At 46.7% G+C, this 21,632-nt stretch overlaps 1 protein-coding gene across 5 annotated transcripts in view; it reads right to left on the bottom strand.

The window, feature by feature from the left end:
- LOC118400187 (membrane-associated guanylate kinase, WW and PDZ domain-containing protein 3-like) overlaps nt 1-6,541 on the bottom strand; it is a 136,332-nt gene extending 129,791 nt beyond the window's left edge. For 2 of the 5 annotated variants that reach the window (XM_035796773.2, XM_035796774.2), the window contains exon 1: nt 5,449-6,538. In XM_035796773.2, the coding sequence (XP_035652666.1) occupies nt 5,449-5,755 (307 nt within the window). In that variant the 5' untranslated portion in view covers nt 5,756-6,538. Of the gene's footprint in view, nt 1-5,448 lie in introns of all 5 variants that reach the window. The other 3 variants (XM_035796775.2, XM_035796776.2, XM_035796777.2) reach the window with 2 other exon arrangements.
- Nucleotides 6,542-21,632: the final 15,091 nt, after the last annotated feature.

The following is a 21,632-nucleotide window of genomic DNA, read 5'->3' as shown; positions in this document are numbered from 1 at the left end:
GGTAATGGCTGGAATGGAATGGTATCAAATACATCAAACACATGGGAGTTTTTCATACTACCGTGCTCCGAGCACGCAAAATTGAAGCATGTGAGGGTCAAATTATGTAAAACGGAGGGCATTTCTTGAATGCGTACTCCATTTGTACATATTTTGAAGCATTCATCGATGCAAGCTTCAATGCAAGAAATATGATACAACCACGTAAAAAAAAACAATGCAACATTTCTTGAAATCAATGGCAGCCATTATTCTAGTTGAAATGAGAGAAAATACACTCCGACTTCAGAATGAAATGTTGCCTATTCACATCTCATATGTTGGCTGACTACAATATTTTATCTTAATATGTTAATAAATACATGCTGTGTTAATATTGGCATGTTTATCTGCCTACGTACTGTAGATCGTATGCCCATAATTAGTTAATACGGCTAACTGGCTAGATACTACTGTTAGCTAGCCACAAAGAATTGTTAGCTAGCATACCCAAGAAGAATTGACATCTATCTTGCATAATATTAGTTTTAGGTCATAGTTTTTGGTCACTATCTGGATAGCTACATTATTACGATTCACATACAGCTAGCTTATAGTTATGAATTAAAATGGTTGCTTTGTGTACAGTGGCAAAGAAAAAGTATGTGAACCCTTTGGAATTACATGTATTTCTGCATAAATTGGTCATAAAATGCGATCTGATCTTCATCTAAGTCACAACAATAGACAAACACAGTCTGCTTAAACTAATAACACCAAACAATTTGACATTTTCATGTCTTTATTGAACACACCATGTAAACACTCACAGTGCAGGGTGGGAAAAGAATGTGAACCCTTATATTTAATAACTGGTTGATCCTCCTTTGGCAGCAATAACCTCAACCAAACGTTTTCTGTAGTTGCGGATCAGACCTGCACAATGGTCAGGAGGAATTTTGGACCATTCCTCTTTACAAAACTGTTTCAGTTCAGCAATATTCTTGGGATGCCTGGTGTGAACTGCTCTCTTGAGGTCATGCCACAGCATCTCAATCGGGTTGAGGTCAGGACTCTGACTGGGCCCCTCCAGAAGGCGTATTTTCTTCTGTTGAAGCTATTCTGTTGTTGATTTACTTTTGTGTTTTGGGTCGTTGTCCTGTTGCATCACTCAACTTCTGTTGAGCTTCAATTGGAAGACAGACAGCCTAACATTATCCTGCAATGTCTTCATAAACTTGGGAATTTATTTTTCCGTTGATGATAGCAAAGCAGCACCACACCATGATGCTCCCTTTACCATACAGTTGGCATGAGGTTTTGATGTTGGTGTGCTGTGACTTTTGTTTCGCCACATATAATGTTGTGTGTTCCTTCCAAACAACTCAACTGTGGTTTCATCTGTCCACAGAATCTTTTGCCAGTAGCGCTGTGGAACATTCCAGGTGCACTTTTGCAAAAATGGTTCAACAATGTTTTTTTGTACAGCAGTGGCTCCTTCCGTGGTGTCCTCCCATGAACACCATTCTTGTTTAGTGTTTTACGTATCGTAGACTCGTCAACAGAGATGTTAGCATGTTCCATCAGGACTACCTGGCCTGATAACTCCTTGCTGACCCCAGTCCACCTGGCCGTGCTGCTGCTCCAGTTTCAACTGTTCTGCCTGCGGGTATGGAACCCTGACATGTTCACCGGATGTGCTACCTGTCCCAGACCTGCTGTTTTCAACTCTCTAGAGACAGCAGGAGCGGTAGAGATACTCTGAATGATTGGCTATGAAAAGCCAACTGACATTTACTCCTGAGGTGCTGACCTGTTGCACCTTTGACAACCACTGTGATTATTATTATTTGACCCTGCTGGTCATCTATGAACATTTGAACATCTTGGCCATGTTCTGTTATAATCTCCACCCGGCACAGCCAGAAGAGGACTGGCCACCACTCATAGCCTGGTTCCTCTCTAGGTTTCTTCCTAGGTTCTGGCCTTTCTAGGGAGTATTTCCTGGCCACCGTGCTTCTACACCTGCATTGCTTGCTGTTTGGAGTTTTTGACTGGGTTTCTGTACAGCACTGTGACATCAGCTGATGTAAGAAGGGCTTTATAAATACATTTGAATTGTTGATTTGATTTGATTCCAGAGATTTTGGTAAGTCTTTAGCTGACACTCTAGGATTATTCTTAACCTCATGGAGCATTCTGCGCTGTGCTCTTGCAGTCATCTTTGCAGGACGGCCACTCCTATGGAGAGTAGCAACAGTACTGAACTTTCTCAGTTTATGGACAATTTGTCTTACCATGGACTGATGAACATCAAGGCTTTTAGAGATACTTTTTTTTAACCCTTTCCAGCTTTATGCAAGTCAACAATTCTTAATCTTAGGTCTTCTGAGATCTCTTTTGTTCGAGGCAAGGTTCACATCAAGCAATGCCTCTTGTGAATAGCAAACTCAAATGTTGTGGGTGTTTTTTATAGGGCAAGGCAGCTCTAACCAACATCTCCAATCTTGTCTCATTGACTGGACTCCAGGTTAGCTGACTCCTGACTCCAATTAGCTTTTGGAGAAGTCATTAGCCTAGGCGTTCACATACTTTTTCCAACCTACACTGTGAATGTTTAAATGATGTATTCAATATAGACAAGAAAAATACAATAATTTGTGTGTCATTAGTTTAAGCACACTTTGTTTGTCTATTGTTGTGACTTAGTTGAAGGTCAGATCAAATTTGATGACCACTTTATGCAGAAATCCAGGTAATTCCAAAGGGTTCACATACTTTCTCTTGCCACTGTATATCTCTATTGCCATTGTCCTGGAAGATGGTTCAGAGAATGGGTAAGTCCATATGTCAATAGGGCTAGCTAGCCATGAAAAATGTACATCTACCTTGCATCATATTAGTTTTAGGTAATTTTTGTCTGTTTAACTAGCTGGAGAGCTAGATTATTACAATTAATATAATATCTAGCTGATAATTATGAAGTAAAATGTTTGCTTTGTGTATCTCTTGTTTTGTCTACTGTTGCTATTGTCCTGGCTAGAAGAAGGTTCAATAAATGGGGAGGTGAAGCCTGAGATAATACGGTAGGGAAAGTGCGAGTCCTTCTCAAATGTAATGTTTTATGCGTTCTTCACACTCTTGTCTTCACAAGAACGTCCTCAAGAGAAAGTCGTCAGAGAATGCACTTGGAGCACAGTAGTATGCATATTTAGAAACACCCATGGTTTCCATGTGTTTGATGCCATTCCATTCGCTCCTTTTCAGCCATTATTATGAGCCGTCCTCCCCTCAGCAGACTCCACTGGCACACATGCCATCTAACATAGGTTCTAGCCTTTGGCTCTCTGTGCTATTTTACATAACAAAGTGGGTTATATGTGTGTGAGGGATGCCTTATGGCTCATTGGTGTAGATGATGCATTAAATAGTAGAAGCAGGCTGAGGCCTTCGTTAGCTCCATGACTACAACTTCCATGGAGACTCCTCCTGTCCTCTCACAATGCCTCCTCAGTCACACTCCTCCACATGAGCACCACAAGGCCTGTCTTCACCCATGCTCTACCAATGTTTTCCAGCACAGCTTTGCCCTACTACAGTAGCTACTTTAACCAACATGTAGGCAGGTTCATTAGGATTCAACCCTTCTCAAACAGCCTAATTCATACTCAGAGGTGTTCCCACACAAAAGTGATTCATACTACACTCCCAACTCCTCCTCCTAGCTCTTCCTCTCAGCTGTCAGCAGATAAAAGAAGTCCACCAGCTCCAGGTTCCAGAGGAGAGAGAGAAGAGGATCCTGGGAACAGCAACAGTAGAACATCTAGTGCACCAATCTCTGTCAGCTCCCTCTGCTCTCCCCTCTCCCGCCAACCATTCGTGCTGTGCCACAGCTTCCTGGTAACAGCTGATCCTCCAGGCCCATCGCCACCACACCACCCTGTACCGCACCGCCCCCCATCAGCGTGGAGGCAGTAACACTCACTGCCTCAATAATGCAAGAGATGTGAATTAAAAATGAGCTTACCGTGCAGGAAACACTGTGTGCGCATGTGTGCATCTACGTGTGCAAAGACAAAACACACAGGCGCACGACGCGATTGTACACACAGGCGCACGGCGTGAGTGTACACATACACACACACACACACACACACATACTATTATAGCATAAAATTACATATACATATCATACAAAAAGCTGTTCATCATGAGAGTTTTGACCTTTATGGCAGCAAGTACATTTCTATGGAAGAGCCTCCACAAGACAGTTCAAGCCCTCACTGTGACCCGTCATATGTATGACTGATACAATTCACGGACTGGTAAAGAGTTAACTCAGGTCGTTGTTGCTGCTGGTGATTGATGAAGTTGAAGTAGAAGGTGATGAGGAATATTGCCATCACTACAAGCTTAAGAACAACAACAGCATAGTGTGGGAGTTGAGCCTAGATCCAAAGGCTGGGCTGATTCCTTCTCCTTCCCATGCCCTTTATTAATCATCCTTGGTTGGTGGGGCATAGAGCGTGGTGCGAGGAGCTTTAAGTTGTGCAGTGGACACACACACTCACACACACTCACTCTCCCAAACATAGCTGATCTTCAGGGCTACTGGCCTGGAGGCCTAAGACTCAGTCTCAGTTGTTGTTTAGATATTCCAGTTCAAATACACAACAACAAGCCAGTCATCCCCTTCCTTTATACCAGATAAACAGACAGCCAACCTTCCAGTCTGGCTGACCCATGAGGCCCTACTCGTCAGAGTGCATATAGACTGCAGAAACCAGGGTTCCAATAGGATCATAAGAAAGGAACTCATGAAACCAGCATATAGCCCTTAAGAGGCAGTGGTAAGGACCATGTCTGTGGGGGGGTTAAATGACAGACATCACTGTTTGAGGTCATGTCATATCAATGGCAGATGTGCATCTGTTAAATTACTTGCCATGCCACTCCTATCGCAACCAGCAATATGAGTGGCATTGTCATTTATCAATAACACAATACAAAGGGGATTTCTCTGAGGGCATAAGAACATTAAATCAGACTTGACCAACACCCAAAGCCGAATGGGGTATGTGATGAGCCCCAGAAAGTGATGGACACTGACTCCTCCGCATGATTCTTGTGTAGTCATTCAACAAAGACACTACAACACATTAAACATAGGGCACTACATTGTGTTATTGCATGGTAGCTAGAATAAGCTGTATAATAACCTTGCGCTATAAGTATGCACATTCATTCTCTGAGAGAAAAGTGGTTAGAATAAATGGTAAATACCCCCATAAAAGATATGTACTTACTTACTACATGACATCTACACAGGGTATTGGAAGACTACTCTACAACTGGTAGTTGGTAGACTACTCTGGCATAGAGCGTATGTTAATGTCAAGCGAGGCCAAATTTGCATATCAAATACTTGATGTAAAATGGCACAAAAGTTAGAGGAAAACGAGGGCGCACCTGGTTTGACAGTCTTCAAACGAATGGGCTCCCGAAAGTGGCGAATGACTGCATGCGTGTCGCGGTTTGTAAGTCCACTGATGGGGGTTCCGTTGATCTCCAACAAAACGTCCCCAAAATAGGGCATTCTCCCGACGTGGCACACCATCACATCCAACTTCATCTGGCCCAAGTAAGGGAACTCTCCGTGTTCGGCACCCCCCAGCACCTCCACCACATTGCCGAATTCTCCGAGGCTTCCCCATGACACCGCACACTCCTGCACCTTGCTGGACCAATGTTTCTTCTTTTTCAGCGTTCTGGACATACTGTATCCTTTTGATGTTGTCTGTCACTGATCTGAAATTGTCTGTTTGGTTTTGCTTTGTTTCACAAGCACTAAAGCAGGAGCAAATATGGTCGAACAAAGACTTCTAATCTCGAGTTATTCCCTGGTTCTGGTCGGAGTTTCATTTCTCTGTTATAATTGATCATTCACTTTTGGGAGCCAGCCTGCGTCATGGATGAGGTATTCCCGGTAATGTGTAAATAAATGTAATATTGTCCAGGAATAAACCACAGTAATCCTGGAGTAGCACCACTGTCAATAAAAACCAGTACGAGCACCCCAGTAGCTGGCTGTGCCACTGAAAGTATGTCCGTTGCAAAACTCCGAATGTTCTATGTGCGTAAAACAATAAACAAGAAAGCAATACAATGTCTAAATTAATGCATAAATGCGTGTTAGCCTCCCCATCACCCTATCAAATGTTGTTTTTTATTTTTTCCGAAACCTTTGGCTGTAAATAGTCAAAACAAGGTATCCACTCACCTCACCATACTGCGTGAGAGACAAATCTGCTCGGAGATTTAGAATCGTAAACCGTACAGTGCGTCAACGAGAGTGCCTTTATACCTGTGACTAGACTAACATAACGACGACACGAGCCGTTTTCTATCGCATCATTCACTTAATGGTCATTTATTATCGTTCCAGGTGGTAGTTCGGATCCTACGCGTTTTGATGTAGTGACAACCGCGACCCCATCCGTCGCCACAGGTTTAAACACACCTGGCACCGTGGTAGCACCAAGCGAGATGCGTGAATCTCGGAACGCCCAGATGTCACTGCGCGTCGTTCAACTCAACCTTTTCGGCAGGCTCCATCCTTCGGTGTATTGTAGCAGAATGAACACTGAAAAGTCTTGCATACACAATATAGTGGGTCACTTTTAGCAGGCTTATATAATAGTAGCCTACATAACTCAACTGTATAATAGCGTATAACCTTTGGTCAATACACAATTTGCCACAATAGAATCCAACGTATTAAAATATTAAAATAAAGGCTATAAACCTGGGGTCTTTACACTTTTGACTGCCTCCCTGGCAAACAGGTGACCCCCCATCATATCTTATCAGAATTATTTTCACGCCTTGTCTTACCAGGTGAATGATAATGACAAAATATTTTAAAATTAATAGATTTGGTAAATCGTTTTTCATTATTTTCACCTCCCCACATTATTATTGGAGGTCACACTTTATTTGGATAGTCTCGATTGTCCATCTGTAGTTATACTATCTGTTGATAAACAAATGCTTGCTTGCTAAGTATATAGTTAGGGTTAGGATAAGGGTTAGTAGATAGTTGACATGTTACTGATAGTCTGTAGAGCATCTACAGATGGACTATCCAAATAAAGTGTTACCTAATTGGAAGAGGAAGTGTAGACTCTAACATAGCCTAGAAAGGTAACTCAAAACACATTTTAAGTAGCTGTTTAGCTGGTTAAAGGGAAAATACACTCAAATCCATATTTAGGTCATTTTTTAATTAGCCTAGTGTTAATACAGTCCCAAAATGTTTTGCATGTCAGCAGTCAAGATTTAGGACCTTCAAGAAGCAACGTGTCACTTGCCACATCATCATCTGTATCAACAGTGGAAAAATTAGTGGATTTTTCCTTTAAACAAAAGTCAGCCATGTGTTTCAAAAATGTATGTTCAAGTCAAGAAAGCTTACCAGCAGCCAGCAGCACTTCCCGCACTGGTAGCATATTCTTTTTCAAAGCAGATGTCAGATACCTCAGTGAGTATAATTTGCTTCAATGAGTGTCATTTGTATAATCATTCCAAACAAAATATGCTCCTCTTTTCTACTGTAGTTATGTTATTCAAATATTTATTGTTGCTAGCGATATTCGTACAAAATAGATGGAGAACCCCCCCCTGGTTGAATACCCCTGCTATAACAGTTTGTATAAACTACGTATAGCCTCTTTATACATCCTTATTATCACGTGTTACCAATGCTTTCTCTCAGTAGTTATTGCATGGCAGAATTATTTGGGTGAAGATGAGTCCTGTTATAGATAACAGGGAACTTTAGAATTCCAAATATAGCCTACACGGTTGCTGTTAAAACGCATTCAAATTGGGAGACCAAATTGCTTATAATCTTTTACAAATTGTCTAATATTCTGTACACGTCTCTACAGTGCCACCCTCTGACTATTATATATCACTTCGACCCAGCAGAAGTGGAGCGGTAAAGGCATTAAAATCATTCCATTAAAAATCATTTGTACACAGTAAATTCTGTTTAATCTGAGACTTCATTGCCCTTCTCCGTGATACACAGATATTTGCCAAAATGACAGGGATAGTCCAATTCAACAGAAATAGGCCGAAATCAAATTGCTGGCATTACAATGTATCCCGAACTCACCTATTAATTGCCGAGAATAGTCAAAAAATCCAGACACCCAGAAATGTATGAATTTACCCTCTGCAACGCAGACTATGCTGTGTGGCATGTTCCAAAGAGCTTGCATCTGCATACCATAATTTATCTGGATGAAATATAAAAGGGTGAGATCAGATGTGTGTTTGGCTAGTGAGATGATGCCACCCTAGACATTGTATTGAATAATTCATTGACTGATGGAGGGTGGTGAGCAGCACTGCCTTGATTATGCATTTGATGAGGTTAAGGAAAATACAAACTCACACCCAGTTCTGTTGTACAACCCTGCACACTTCAATGCACTAAGACTCAATCGATTAGTCAAAAATCAGATAAACTTCTCCACATACGTTGTTCAATATCAGCATGATATGCCCTAAAAGCGACCTCATACGTAGGTTTGGTTTGCCGCAGAACTCAGCTTCGCGAAGCGAACGTCGGTTCCGAATTATTCTAAGAAATCAGGAAATCTAATTAATTTACGTTTTTGCCAAGGTCTTAGAATAAGATGTTTGGTGCATTATTTCTCAAGTGAAAACACGTGCATGAAAACGAATATAAACTAACACTTCAGTGAAGTATCCCGTCCATAGTTCCCACTCAACTTGTCCTGTTGACGAATCACAGACGAAGGCATCCAAACCCCAAAAACTCTGCCTAACTCCAACGAACAAAAACGTCACGAAATTGTCTTAATATATGCGAACTGTTTCGAATAGGAAGGATGAAACAGGCCTCAAGCCAATTTATGCTTGATCTGTAAATGTGGCTCCGTCTGACGCAATTTCGGAGTCTCTAGAGGAATGCAGAGGCCAAATTGAGCTTCATACCAGATGTTTTTATAACTAAACCAAGATAGACAGCAGTTTGTCGTTTCCAATGGCAACAAATTACTCATAGTGGGCAGAACAGGCGAGATTGGCAGAGCAAGCGACATAATATTGGCGCTTTCTAGTACGCACTACTCCGTGAAGTGCGCATGTGCAATAAATCAATTTGCCTTTGCTCTCCTTCTAAACAGCGTCATTTTTTAGAACTTTTTCAAAGTCTACCAAACTAGTCCACTCTGATCATAACATATTGTAGCGACCCGCACAGACAGCTAGCTATGTGTTATGTGTTAGGCTAGGAGGTGGTTGTGTTGTACTGACCAGTACCCGGTGTTCGCGGGGTCCGACATGTCAATCAACCTGCTATCTGCCAATCACGGGAATGCCTGGAATGTTCTGATGCCGGGCATCCTGGTGGTTGGCAGAGTGGCGTGGAGGGGGGTTGGGCAGGGGGGTGGAGCATTGGAAGTTAAGACCAGGTTCAGCCTTTGTTCTCTCTCTCTTACGTCTGGGCTTCACAAGAGGAGGTCACGATTGGCTTGTGGGTTATCTGTCATCTATTTGGCGTGTGCTACGGCCCAAACAGTAGCCTGTGTAAAGTTGGTTTAATAAACCGTCAATTCGCAAACTCAAGCCTCTGTCTGGACAATTGTTCATTTATGATCTAGTCAGGTCATTACATTGGTGTCAGAAGTAAAAACGTTGATACAAGTTAGCCAGCTAGCTAGCTGACTTATGTGGCTAGCTACCGTAGGTGAGAACGGGGATTGAAAATGCTTCGAGGGAATCCGAAAGTGAAGGTGGAGGTAGGGGACGATTATGGCCAAGGAGGTGCGTGTGAATGGACGTCGGGGGCTCTGTCTGAGGAGATCGCCAGGGCGTCGGAGCGCAGAGGCCGCTTGAGGGAGGACGTTAGAGCGATGGCGGCTGAAGCGGGCATGAGTGCTTCGTCGACTGTATTTCGCGCGGATTCTGGTGGGCGGACCGAAGTGGTGACGTCGACGCGGCGTGGCGAGGAATCTGGGGCTCAGGATGTAAACAAACATGGTGGCGCCCAGTTCCCGGCTGCGTCCGTATCTGTTAAGACCCCGAAGTATTCCGGTAAGGCGGATTGGGAAGCTTTTCATGCTCAGTTTGAACTGTTAGCTCATTTTAGGGGGTGGTCGGATGAAGAAAGGGCACTGCAGTTGGCTTTATGCCTCACGGATGAAGCTCTGGCCTGTTTGATATTGATTAGCCCCGAGGACAGGCATGATTATGGTGCTTTAGTGGGATCACTGAGGAGGCGCTATGGACAGTGTGTACAGCCCGGGCTACTGCGCTCCGAACTGAGTAATAGACGCAGGCAGCCTGGAGAGCCTCTACGGGTGCTAGCTAATGACATTGAGAGCCTCTCTCGGCGGGCATATGCTCACATGCCCCCCTCCGTGCAGAGCGAGCTAGCACGGGACCAGTTCATACAGGCGCTCTCTCCTACGGAGCTGCGCATACAGACCCAGCTGGCTCATCCTGAGTCATTGCAGACAGCCTTGGAGATGGCTTTGGAGAGGGAGCTGGTGTGGGCTGGGGCTTCAGCTGGGGCTTTGGTGGGGGTGCAGGGAGACACACCCTCTGTGCGAGCTGGGGGGCAGAGCAGCCCGGAGCCGGAAAAGCCTGCTTGGGTGGCCGAAATGACAAAACTAATTCGTGCTGTGTCGCTACAGGCGGAACGAAACACACGCCCTGGTCCCAGGGTCTGCTGGGGTTGTGGCCAGCCAGGCCATCTGCGCCGAGATTGCCCCATGTTCCCCAGAGCTCAGGGAAACGGCTCGGTGTCCGCATAGACCGGGTAGTGCGGACCCCTGGCTTTCTATCCCAACCACCATCATCTTCAGGAGGAGCCCACCGGCACAGACGGGGAAGCAAGGCTCCACTTCCCCCAGAAGCAGACGAGGGCAAGCGGATGGAGCCTGTTGTTGTGGTGGGCCGGACCTGTGTTGGGGACTTTTGTCATGTCCCTGTCACTGTGGAGGGGGTGCCCTGCTCCGCCCTGGTGGACACTGGGTCCACAGTAACCCTGGTGAGGCCAGATATTGTGCCAGGTTGGACTCAGTGTGAGCCTACAACTGTGCAGCTCCGCACAGTCACAGGTGAGCTGGCACCCATGAAAGGGAAGGGAATAATGACTCTGACAGTAGGGGGCAGGACTGTGCGTCATCCTGTGTGGGTGGCGGCTGTGCAGGACCCTTGTATCCTGGGGTTGGACTTTCTTAGGAGCACAGGCTGCCAGTTAGACCTAAATAGGGGCACACTGAGCTTCCAGGGAGGGACGGAAGTCACCATGGCCCCCCCTAATGTCACATTCACTCAACCCAACAAACCCTTTACTCCAACAGTTAAAGCAGCAGAGACTCATGGCTGTGCCCCCTCCCCCACAGCTGTGTGTGACTTTTCCCCAGTCCCCCTGTCACCTACGGCGGTGTGTTACATTCCCCCAGCTACCTCCATGACACAGCCCTCTGTGAGCCCGGGCCGCACCCCCCCAGCCCAGCTACCCCAGATGGGAGAGGAGAGGACACCGTCTGCAGTGAGGGAGATATGGGGGAGGAACTGTGTTGGTTTTGACCCTGAGCAGCAGGAACGGTTGTGGCAGTTGCTGTTTGAATTCAGAGACAGCTTTGCGTTGAGTGAGGAAGAGGTGGGTCAGACTCATCTGGTGCAGCATGAGATCGACACAGGTGATGCTCGACCCATCAAGATGCGTCCCCGCCGTATCCCGCTGGCACGCCAGGAGGCGGCAGACAAGGCTGTGTTGGAGATGCAGCGGGCAGACTTCATTGAGCCCTCAGACAGCCCCTGGGCGGCGCCAGTCGTCATGGTTCCGAAGAAGGGGGGCAAGCTGAGGTTCTGTGCGGACTACAGGCGGCTGAATGAGGTAACCAGGAAGGACTCATACCCCATACCACGTATCGATGAGTCGCTGGACCTGGTTAGGGGTCCTCCTGGTTCTCCTCACTAGACCTCCGCAGTGGCTACTGGCAGGTGTCCCTCTCCCCAGAGGCCAGAGCCAAAACTGCGTTCTCCACTAACAGAGGACACTGGCAGTTCAAGGTCCTGTGCTTTGGCCTGTGCAACGCTCCAGCTACTTTTGAGCGTTTGATGGACAGGGTGCTGGATGGCATCCCCGACAGCAGTGTCTGGTATACCTCGATGACATCCTGGCCCATGGCAGCTCCTTCCAGTCAGCCCTGGGGGCGCTACGGCGTGTGCTGGAGAGGGTGGCTGCCGCAGGTCTGAAGCTCCACCCTGAGAAGTGCCACTTCATGAGGAGAGAGGTGTCCTTCTTGGGCCACCGAGTGGGGAAGGAGGGGATCAGCACCATGGAGGACAAGGTAGGGGCTGTCAGAGACTGGCCCACCCCCACCGACCAGCGTCAGCTGAAGAGCTTCCTGGGCCTGGCCTCGTACTACAGGAGGTTTGTACGGGGCTTCTCAAGCGTTGCTGCTCCACTGAACCGCCTGCTGCCGAAGGACAAGGCTTTCACTTGGACAGTGGAGTGTGAGGAGGCGTTCAACACCCTCAAACGTGCACTGATCGAGGCCCCCGTGCTCGCCCCCTGACCTCACCTTGCCCTTTATCCTGGACACAGACGCGAGCAATGTGGGCATGGGTGGGGTGCTGGCCCAGGTGGGGCCAGAGGGGGAGAGAGTGGTGGCGTACTTCAGCAAAACATTTGACAAACATGAGCGCCGCTACTGTGTCACCCGGCGGGAGCTCTTGGCTGTTGTGGCTTCCGTCAAACACTTCAAGTACTACCTGGGTGGTCTGCCCTTTACTGTAAGGACTGACCACTCTGCTCTCCAGTGGCTCATGTCTTTCAGAGAGCCAGAGGGGCAGGTGGCACGCTGGTTGGAGGAGCTTCAGCCGTATGACTTCACGGTGGTGCACAGGGCAGGGGCACGCCACTCCAACGCCGACGCCATGTCCCGTCGGCCCTGTACTGCAGACGGCTGCCGCCACTGTGAACGGAGAGAGGGACGGGAGAGAGAGCTGCGGGCAGAGGAGGGTGTCTGTGCCACAGTGTGTCGGGCGAGCGGGCCTGTCTGCTGTGAGCTGCAGACTGTCGACGTGGCTGAATGGCGGCAGCAGCAGGGACGGGACACAGACCTACAGCCAGTGCTACAGTGGGTAGAGGCGCAGGTGAGGCCACCATGGGAAGAGGTGACAGCGCTCTCACTCGCGACCAAAGGGTTGTGGTCGAAGTTTGAGAGACTGCGGCTGGCTGATGGCGTGCTACAGCGGGCATGGAAGGAGTCAGCTACGGGAGAGGAGAGGTGGCAGGTGGTGGTCCCAAAAGCATTGCGGGAGGCTGTGCTCCAGAGTACTCATGGGGGTGGGGACTGGACACTTTGGGGTCACAAAAACACTGCGCCGTCTCCGTCAGGGCTTCTACTGGGGGCAGCACAAGAGGGATGTGGAGGACTTTTGTCGCCGCTGTGACAACTGCACAGCGAGAAAGGGCCCCCCAGGCCGCTCTCATGCTCAGCTCCAACAGTTCCCAGTGGGGGCTCCCATGGAGAGGGTGGGAGTGGATGTAGTTGGGCCGTTCCCCACCACATACAGTGGAAACCGCTGGGTGCTCACGGCCATGGACTATTTCACAAAATGGCCCGAGGCCTATGCTCTGCCTGACCAGGAGGCAGAGACCATCGTCGACGCCCTGACAGCGGGGATGTTCAGCAGGTTTGGAGCTGCAGAGTCCATCCACAGCGACCAAGACAGAAACTTTGAGTCCCGTGTGTTCGCCACCATGTGTGAGAGGCTGGGTATGCACAAGACCCGCACTACTCCTCTCCATCCTCAAAGTGATGGCCTTGTGGAGCGCTTCAACAAAACGCTTGGACAGCAGCTGGCCATCGTCTCTTCCAAACACCAGCGTGACTGGGACAAGCACCTGCCTATGGTCCTCATGGCATGCCGCTCCGCTGTCCAAGACTCCACTTCCTGCACGCCTGCCCTCCTCATGCTGGGGAGAGAGATCCGCACCCCTGCGGAGATGGCGTTTGGTCGGCCCCTGGATAGTCCTCATGTTCCTCCGGGGCCGGAGTATGCCCGGAGACTCCAGGACCGCCTGGAGACAGCCCACACCTTCGCCAGAGAGCAGCTGGTGAATGCAGGTGTGAGGCAGAAAAGGAACTATGACGTGCACACCCGGGGAAGGCACTTTGTGGCTGGGGAGCTGGTCTGGGTCTACAGCCCCCTAAGGAAAAAAGGCAGATGCCCCAAGTTGGACAGTCACTGGGTGGGACCCTGCAGTGTCCTGGAGAGGGTAGGGGAGGTTGTGTACCGGGTGCAGCTTCCTCCCAGGGGGAGAAAGGTGGCACTGCACCGGGACAGGTTAGCCCCATACAGAGGGGCCTCTTCTCCCCAAACCCCAGGAACCCCCACAATTCCCCTCTCTGGCAATGACATTCTCCAGGCACCCACCCTCAGGTGCCGCAGACAAGGCTCCAGACAGCCCACTCCCCCTGTCTCCCCCCCTGTGTCACCGTGTGGTTCCCCAGAGCCACGGACTGTATTACCCGTTCCCGCTTCCTTGTCACCCATATCCCTGCCTTCATCCCCTGGGTCCCAGAGGGGCACTCTGCGACCATCACGGCCACGCAGGCAAAGGAGACCTCCGGGTCGCTTCAGAGACTTTGTTTGTTCCCTCGGGGACGAGGGACTTTGTGGTGGGGGGGCTGTGTAGCGACCCGCACAGACAGCTGTGTGTTATGTGTTAGGCTAGGAGGTGGTTGTGTTGTACTGACCAGTACCCGGTGTTCGCGGGGTCCGACATGTCAATCAACCTGCTATCTGCCAATCACGGGAATGCCTGGAATGTTCTGATGCCGGGCATCCTGGTGGTTGGCGGAGTGGCGTGGAGGGGGGTTGGGCAGGGGGGTGGAGCATTGGAAGTTAAGACCAGGTTCAGCCTTTGTTCTCTCTCTCTTACGTCTGGGCTTCACAAGAGAAGGTCACGATTGGCTTGTGGGTTATCTGTCATCTATTTGGCGTGTGCTACGGCCCAAACAGTAGCCTGTGTAAAGTTGGTTTAATAAACCGTCAATTCGCAAACTCAAGCCTCTGTCTGGACAATTGTTCATTTATGATCTAGTCAGGTCATTACAATATTATAGTTTTGAAAAAGAAAACTGTATTGAGATCAAATGTTTAATTGATTAAAACATTTGCAGAATGTCGGCCAAAATACATCTCATTCGATCTTCTCCCACTGGTCGTAATATTTTGGTAGTGAGTGGAACCGCCAACCGGATGCTTCACATTTATACATCAAGTGAAATATCTGTCTCATTGTTCTATCTGTGTCTGTAGCACAGCACCATGCGCTTCCCATGATTGGTTGACGGTAGGTGGGGGCGATAAATCCTGTATAAACACAAACTGACTTCATTGACAACTTCCTTCACAACAGCTCTGCCTTGCTCTGCGAAGTGCAAGAAATATGAATGAATGTACCACCATAAATTCTGCAACGCAGACGTCTAATTGCCCATGTAGCGCCTTTTAATGGCATACTTTAAGACCAAGATCAGTAAAAAAACTTTTAGGATGAGCAATATCGATGTGTATATATATATATTTATATTGTAGCGACCCGCACAGACAGCTGTGTGTTATGTGTTAGGCTAGTAGGTGGTTGTGTTGTACTTACCAGTACCCAGTGTTCGCTGGGTCCGACATGCCAATCAACCTGCTATCTGCCAATCACGGGAATGCCTGGAATGTTCTGATGCCGGGCATCCTGACGGTTGGCAGAGTGGCGTGGAGGGGGGTAGGGCAAGGAGCATTGAAAGTTAAGACCAGGTTTAGCCTTTGTTCTCTCTCTTACGTCTGGCTTTCACAAGAGAAGGTCACGGTTGGCTTGTGGGCTACGGCCAAACAGTAGCCTGTGTAATGTTGGGTTAATAAACCGTCAATTCGTAAACTCAAGCCTCTGCCTGGACAATTGTTCCTTTATGATCTAGTCAGGCCAGGTCATTACAATATATATATATATATATATATATATATATAAAAACCACTACTAAAGGACACAATAAGAAAAAGAGACTTGTTTGGGCCAAGACACACGAACAATGGAGGTCTGATGAGTCCAAATATGAGATTTTTTGTTCCAACCACCGTGCATGCCTTTGTGAGACACAGAGTATGTGGTTCCCACCGTTATGCACGGAGGTGGTGTGATGGTGTGGGGTGCTTTTCTGGTGACACTGTCAGTGATTTATTTAGATTCAAGGTACACTTAACCAAGCATGGCTACCACAGCATTCTGCAGCAATACGCCATCAAATCTGGTTTGGGGTATTAGCAATACGCCATCCTATCTGGGTTGGGGTAAAGGGTGGCTACTTTGTAGAATCTCAAATATAAAATAGATTTAGATTTAACCAACTTTTTTGGTTACTACATGATTCCATATGTGCTATTTCATAGTTTTGATGTCTTCACTATTATTCTACAATGTAGAACATAGTAAAAATAAAGAAAAACCCTTGAATGAGTAGGTGTGTCCAAAATTTGAATGGTACTGTGCGTGTGTGATGGGATGTACAGATATTATGGACAGTATGTGGATAGAATATATAGTATATCTGTAGAATACGTGTACAGCAATAGTTGAATAGAATGGACTTTATTAGAATACAATATACGCATATGCAGCAGCGATCTGTCATTTTGAGCCTCACCTGTAAAGAAAATGTTGTCTGTTTTGCAAGTTATTTTGATATTAATACATCTCACACATCAGTTGACAAATAATGTAAAAAATATATTCATTCAGTTTCAAGCCACGTACAAACATAGTCTCTTTTATTCTTTCTTGAGTAAGGCAGCTCATAAAATTCAGGTGTTTCAGCCTAGCTCAGTGCTTTCTGTGGTGGTGGGGCAGCCAGCAGAAAATACAGAGCGTAGGGGTTGGTAATATTCTCTAGTGGCACCGTGATTGGTTCAGCGTTCTGTTACTCATGGGGACACTATGTCACCACAAAATCTAAAGAGAGAGCTTGAAAATTCAAGCCCCTTGGGTGCTGCCATAGAGTTACATTTGAAGTGCCCCTCCAAGAAGGCTCAAGGTCATTGGCCACAGATAAAAGGACTTCAAATCACATATCTACACTAGCTTTGATTGGACTGATCATGTCAACATCATACTTTAAAAATCTTTGCTAGCAAGCTAGACAAGCAGTCATCATCATGAATCACGTTGACAATCTCCTGGCAAATCCTTTTCAATCGTTGTCATATGAAGTGAAATTCTAGATGAAACATATCAGTGTTCATCAGCCATTGAACATAAACATTACACAACAAGTTGGAAATGGCAAATTCAACAATGAGTGGTTTGGAAGGAATCAGTGGCTAACTGCAAGCGTTGCAAAGCAATCACTAGCCTGCTATTCAGTGGAGTGGGTGTGTGTGATCCAAGTCTGGATTTAAGGGTCTCTTTTCCAAGCTTAAAAGGATAAACATGCACATGCCATGGGCCAGAAAAGGTTGAAAACATTAGCCATGCTGTCAATATAGCATGACTTCTGCTGCATTCAAAACAACTGGAAACTCGGAACTGGGAAATATCAGACTCGGAAGAAAATAAGCTCAGACTAGGAAAATATATTTTCAATGGTCATCCAACTCGGAATTCTAAGTCGGGAACTCGGGCCTCTTTCTAGAGCTCTGACCTGAAGATCACTGATGTCGTGATTTTACCTTATTTTTCTCAGAGTGCACAGTTGTCTTGAAAGCACCATAAAACCAGAGAATGCCAGACTTTGATGACAACATTTTTCCACATGGACCACTGTGCCACATTCCTGTTCCAAGTGAGCACAGCACAAGGTGAGTCCAAAAATGGCTTGTATGCTGCTGCATAAATGATGTAATATGCCAGGGAGATATGTATACTTTTAAATATTAAATATAAGGTTAATTAAAAACTACTGTAGCTAAGAAAGAAATACGAAGTGTATGTAGTGTATTTGTAGTGTAAGCTGTTAGTCGCCCTAATGATTTGGTCCCTTTCCCTCTCATAACTTAGTCTACTGTTTTGACTTAGTGGTGCACATGTAGCCTATAGCCTGTTTTAGAAAAATGTAATAATCAAATATTATAAGGGATTTCATTGTCTGCTTACATTCCCCCTTTATTTATCCTATGGTTCTGACTTGGTGTACAAGGAGAATACTGTAAAAACGGCCAATGTTCTGAATTCTGTTTCTGTAAAATTGCTGAAGTGCTGAACAAATAGTTATATTGACCACGCCCGTCCTAGCTCGCTCATTAATGTCAATCTAAATGACACATTGCCTCTCTGCTCATCGTTCCCTTATGCCATCATTTGTACATCTCAATTGTCAGCAGAAACCACATTTGTTTAAAGAAGTCAGCTGTATCAGCGTATATTCGGTAGCATTGCCTTTAAATTGTTTAACTTGGGTCAAACATTGCGGATAGCCTTCCACACGCTTCTCACAAAAAGTTGGGTGAGTTTTGGCCCATTCCTCCTGACAGAGCTGGTGTAACCGAGTCAGGTTTGTAGGACTCCTTGCTCGCACACACTTTTTCAGTTCTGCCCACAAATTGTCTATGGGATTGAAGTCAGGGCTTTGTGATGGCCACTCCAATACGTTGACTTTGTTGGTCATTGTCCATTTGAGACCAAGCTTTAACTTCCTGACTGATGTCTTGAGCTGTTGTCGCTTTGGATAAACGCGTCTGCTAAATGGCATATATTATTATTATTATTATTAATATATCGACATAATTATCCTGCCTCATGATGCCATCTATTTTGTGAAGTGCACTTTCTGCAGCAAAGCACCCCCACGATAGGTTGCTGCCACCCCCGTGCTTCACGGTCGTGATGGTTTTCTTCAGCCTGTAAGCATCCCCCTTTTTCCTCCAACCATAACAATGGTCATTATGACCAAACATATCTATTTTTGTTTCATCAGACCAGAGGACATTTGTCCAAAAAGTACGATCTTTGTCCCCGTGTGCAGTTGCAAACCGTAGTCTGGCTTTTTTATGGTGGTTTTGGAGCAGTGGCTTCTTCCTTGCTGAGCAGCCTTACAGGTTATGTCAATATAGGGCTCGTTTTACTGTGGTTATAGATACTTTTGTACCCGTTTCCTCCAGCATCTTCACAAGGTCCTTTGCTGTTGTTCTGGGATTGATTTGCACTTTTCACACCAAAGTATGTTCATCTCTAGGAGACGGAACGAGTCTTCTGAGCAATATGATGGCTACGTGGTCCCATGGTGTTAATACTTGCGTACTATTGTTTGTACAGATGGACCTGGTACCTTCAGGCGTTTGGAAACTGCTCCCAAGGATGAACCAGACTTGTGGAGGTCTACAATTTTCTGAGGTCTTGGCTGATTTTGATTTTCCCATGATGTCAAGCAAAGAGGCAGAGTTTGAAGGTAGGCCTTGAAATACATCCACAAGTATACCTCCAATTGACTCAAATTATGTAAATTAGCCTATCAGAAGCTTCTAAAGCCATGACATCACTTTCTGGATTTTTCCAAGCTGTTTAAAGGCACAGTCAACTTAGTGTATTTAAACTTCTGACCCACTGGAATTGTGATAGTGAAAATATCGGTCTGAAATTTTTTGGGGGGGAAAATGACTTGTCATGCACAAAGTAGATGTCCTAAGCGATTTGCCAAAACTATAGTTTAACCACTCCTCAAATTTCTTGTTGAAAAACAAGTTTTAATGACTTCAACCTAAGTGTATGGAAACTTCCGACTTCAACTGTAAATAGGGCATTAACCTCTGAGGTGCAGGAGCGAGTAACCAGGTGGTAGGCGGCTAGTGACAGTGACTAAGCAGGGCAGGGTACTGGGTGGAGGCCGGCTAGTGATGGCTATTTAGCAGTCTGACTGCCTTGAGATTGAAGCTGTTTTTCAGTCTCGGTCCCAGCTTTGATGCACCTGTACGGACCTCGCCTTCTGGATTTTAGCGGGGTGAACAGTCCGTGGCTCGAGTGGTTGAGGTCCTTGATGATCTTCTTGGCCGTCCTTTGACACCGGGTGCTGTAGACATCATGAAGGGCAGGCAGTGTGCTCCCGGTTGCCAAACCAGATGGTGATACAGCCTGTCAGGAGGCTCTCAATTGTTCATCTGTAAAAGTTTGAGGGTCTTAGATGCCAAGCCAAATTTCTTCAGCCTCCTGAGGTTGTTGAGGCGCTGTCGCCCCTTCACCAAACCGTCTGTGTGGGTGGACCATTTCAGATTGTCAGTGATGTGTATGCAGAGGAACTTGAAGCTTTACACCTTCTCCACTGCGACCCCGTTGATGTGGATGGGGGCGTGCTCCCTCTGCTGTCTCCTGAAGCTCCTTAGTGTTGTTGAGGTTATTTTCCTGGCACCACTCTGCCAGGGCCCTCACCTCCGTTTAGGCTGTCTCGTCATTGTTGGTAATCAGGCCTACCACTGTTGTCATCTGCAAAGTTGATGGTTTGAGTTGGAGGCGTGCATGGCCACAGTCATGGGTAAACAGGAAATACAGGAGGGGCCTGAGCACACCCCCATTTGGGGCACGTCTTGAGGATCAGCGTAGTGGTGTTGTTGCCTGGGGGAGCCCTGTCAGGAAGTCCACGACTTAGTTGCACAGAGCGGAGTTCAGACAGAGGGCCCCAAGCATAATGATGAGCTTGGAGGGTACTATGGTGTTGAAGGCTGAGCTGCAATCAATGAACAGCATTCTTACAGTTATTTATCTTGTCCAGTTGGGATAGGGCAGTGTCCAATGCGATGGCATCATCCGTGGATATACTGGGGCGGTATGAACATTGCAATGGGTCTAGGGTGTAAGGTGAAATGATCCTTAACTTGCCTCAAAGCACTTCATGACAGAAGTGAGTGCTACAGGGCAATAGTAATTTAGTTCAGTTCCCTTTGCTTTCTTGGGTACAGGAACAATGGTGGACGTCTTTAAGCAAGCAGACTGGGATAGGCAGAGATTGAATATGTCCATAAACACTCCAGCCAGCTGGTCTGCGCATGCTCTGAGACGGCATCCTTAGCCGCGTCCTGGGCCGGCATCCTTGCGAGGGTTAACACGCTTTAATGTCTTACTCAAGTCGGCAACGGCGAACGAAAGCTCAGACCTCGGGAGCGGCCCGTGTTGGCGGCACTGTGTGATCCTCAAGTTGAAGTTTAGCTTGTCTGGGAACAAGACGGTGTCCGCGACGTGGTTGGTTTTCCCTTTATAATCCATGATTGTCTGGAGTCCCTGCCACCTACGTCTCGTCTGAGCCATTGAATTGCGACAACTTTCTCTATACTGATGTTTTGCCTGTTTGATTGCCTTACGGATAGCATAAATGGATTGCTTGTATTCGATCATATTCCCAGTCACCTTGCCGTGGTTCGTCTGCAATCCATCCACATTTTGTTAGGCTTTAAAATTGTCAGTGGGAACAACATTCCCTATACACTTCCTGATGAACTCAGTCACAGTCCATGTATATGTCAATGTTTTTCTCAGAGGCAACCTGGAACATGTCCCAGGCCACGTGATCAAAACTTCTTTAAAGCCTATTTACACAAAATACATTTTAAACCACATCTGG

The sequence above is a fragment of the Oncorhynchus keta genome, chromosome 21, assembly GCF_023373465.1.
Source record: "Oncorhynchus keta strain PuntledgeMale-10-30-2019 chromosome 21, Oket_V2, whole genome shotgun sequence".
Taxonomy (NCBI): Eukaryota; Metazoa; Chordata; class Actinopteri; order Salmoniformes; family Salmonidae; genus Oncorhynchus; species Oncorhynchus keta.
Note: the sequence above shows the minus strand (reverse complement) of the source record. Positions and strands in the feature narration are given on the sequence as shown.